This window comes from Populus euphratica, unplaced genomic scaffold (assembly GCF_000495115.2).
Source record: "Populus euphratica unplaced genomic scaffold, PopEup_1.0 scaffold384.1, whole genome shotgun sequence".
NCBI classification, from domain to species: Eukaryota; Viridiplantae; Streptophyta; class Magnoliopsida; order Malpighiales; family Salicaceae; genus Populus; species Populus euphratica.
This window is the reverse complement of record NW_011500212.1, coordinates 1-1,889: the sequence shown is the minus strand read 5'-3', so window position 1 is coordinate 1,889 and position 1,889 is coordinate 1. Positions and strand designations below refer to the sequence as shown.

General features: G+C 33.2%; 1 protein-coding gene across 1 annotated transcript in view; it reads right to left on the bottom strand.

The window, feature by feature from the left end:
- Positions 1 to 1,729, bottom strand: part of LOC105112140 (fasciclin-like arabinogalactan protein 13) — a 4,485-nt gene extending 2,756 nt beyond the window's left edge. The window contains exon 1 of the mRNA XM_011007736.1: positions 1,173 to 1,729. Coding sequence (XP_011006038.1) covers positions 1,173 to 1,685 — 513 coding nt within the window. The 5' untranslated portion in view covers positions 1,686 to 1,729. The remainder of the gene's footprint in view (positions 1 to 1,172) is intronic.
- Positions 1,730 to 1,889: the final 160 nt, after the last annotated feature.

Below are 1,889 nucleotides of genomic sequence, written 5' to 3'. Positions count from 1 at the left end.
CAGGTGAGCATATGATGCCTATTTCGTGCGTGTGCGCGCGCGCGCGTCTCTCTCTCTCTCTCTCTCTATATATATATATATATATATATATATAATGCCACCAAATTGTGAGTGGGGTGCAGAAATGTTTGAGCATGATTGTGTTGGGAATGGCTTTTCCAATGGTCCCATTACCAACGTGCTGCGCTGTCGTAATTGGCATGTAGCTATTGAACTCTTGTGGCTGGTGATTATTAAGGTGATTTCATTTAACTTTACAAGTGATTAGGATATAGTTTTTGTTTGCGATTCAATAGTAATTTGAACAAATATGTCAGTGGCAGCACCAACGAAACCATCATTACTTTTATTTTTTTATTTTTTTTTGGTTTATGCTAAATTGATAAAAGATTATATCATCCATTATATTTTTTGTTTTTTAATGCTAGTAGTGTGAGTTTTTATTAAAACAAAAACCTGAGGATGAAGGGAAATTAGCGTGCAGCAAGACATAAAATACTATTTATTATAGTAGTATAATAATAAAATTATCCTTGAATCATAAAAATTGTGAACTAGAAAATAGGGATAACGTCATCTTTTCACTGTGATACAATTATTTCTTACAAATTATGTAGAGTTAGATTGGTCATTTTAATTTTTATACTATAAAATTATTAATTTAATTATTAAATAAAAAATAGATTAATTTTCATTCAAGTGTATTTTTTTACTTCAAAATAGTTAAAGTATGTTATTTTTAAAAATCTCTCATATTTTTTTATCTTTATATTATATTTGTGTTTTTGTGTAATATCAATTAACTCAAGAATATTTTTGTATTTTAATAAATAATTAGGATATTTGGCCACCGAAAATCATTTTCTGTAACGGTATTTGAATCTTCTCAATGTCCTCTTCACAATTAGGTGATGTGTATTTTAAAATTATTTTTAATTTAAAATTAATGATTTTTTTTTTTATATATTTTCATGTCAACCTCTTAAAAATTCTAAAAAAAATCTTTAATTTGTTAGTTCTTTATATTTGATTTCAAGGTTAGAAGGTTTGCTTTATTTTTTTTAATTTATATTTTTTTTTTAGTTTTATCTTTTAACATTTATTCAAATATAGACTAGACTCCAATATTTTTATTTATTTACTTTCTGTATAATTTTTTATTTTTTTAATACTGCCAAAGGAAAATCTTGCCTTAAAGCGTTGTTAATTTGAACCTCAACAAGCCCTGTTGATACATTGACTTGGTTGCTTTGGCCAGTGAAGTTAAGACCCCAGACACCATCTTGGCCTGAGGCCTGAGTGGGAACAGGGTTACTAACCAGCAAAAGATTGCTCGTGGTATAGAATTTCGGCAACGTGTGGTATTGAAGAAGCTGAACTTGTTCTTGTTGGTTGAGGCCATTTAAAGCACCAGCTTTAAGATTGTTGAAGGCATTATCGGTTGGGGCAAAGATAGTCATGCCCTCAGAAGAGCTGTTAAGCTGATTCTCAATTTGGTTGAAAGTTTGAGTCTTGTTCAGCAGGCGAATGAGTGTGGTGAACTGTCCACCCTTTACAAGAACTGCGGTGAAGTTAACCGGACCGGAGGGCATCGGGGCGGGTGCTGTCGGGGTTTGAGCTTGGGCATTGAGGGAGAGGGAGAGGAGGAGTGAAAGGAGAAAGAAAGACAGGGGAGTGGTAGCCATTGTGGAGGCTTTGGTGGTGGTGTGCGGGCAGAGAGGATTGGCATGGCTTTTATGAGATAAAATGTGGGGTGGGACTTCGTTGGAATGAGCTGGCTATTCCACAATTGAATCAAGACAAATCCCACTCACCGATAGGAGATTAAAAATGAGCTTAATTAATGAGATTAGATAGATTTGGCTGGCTTACTTTTACGATTGATCTTC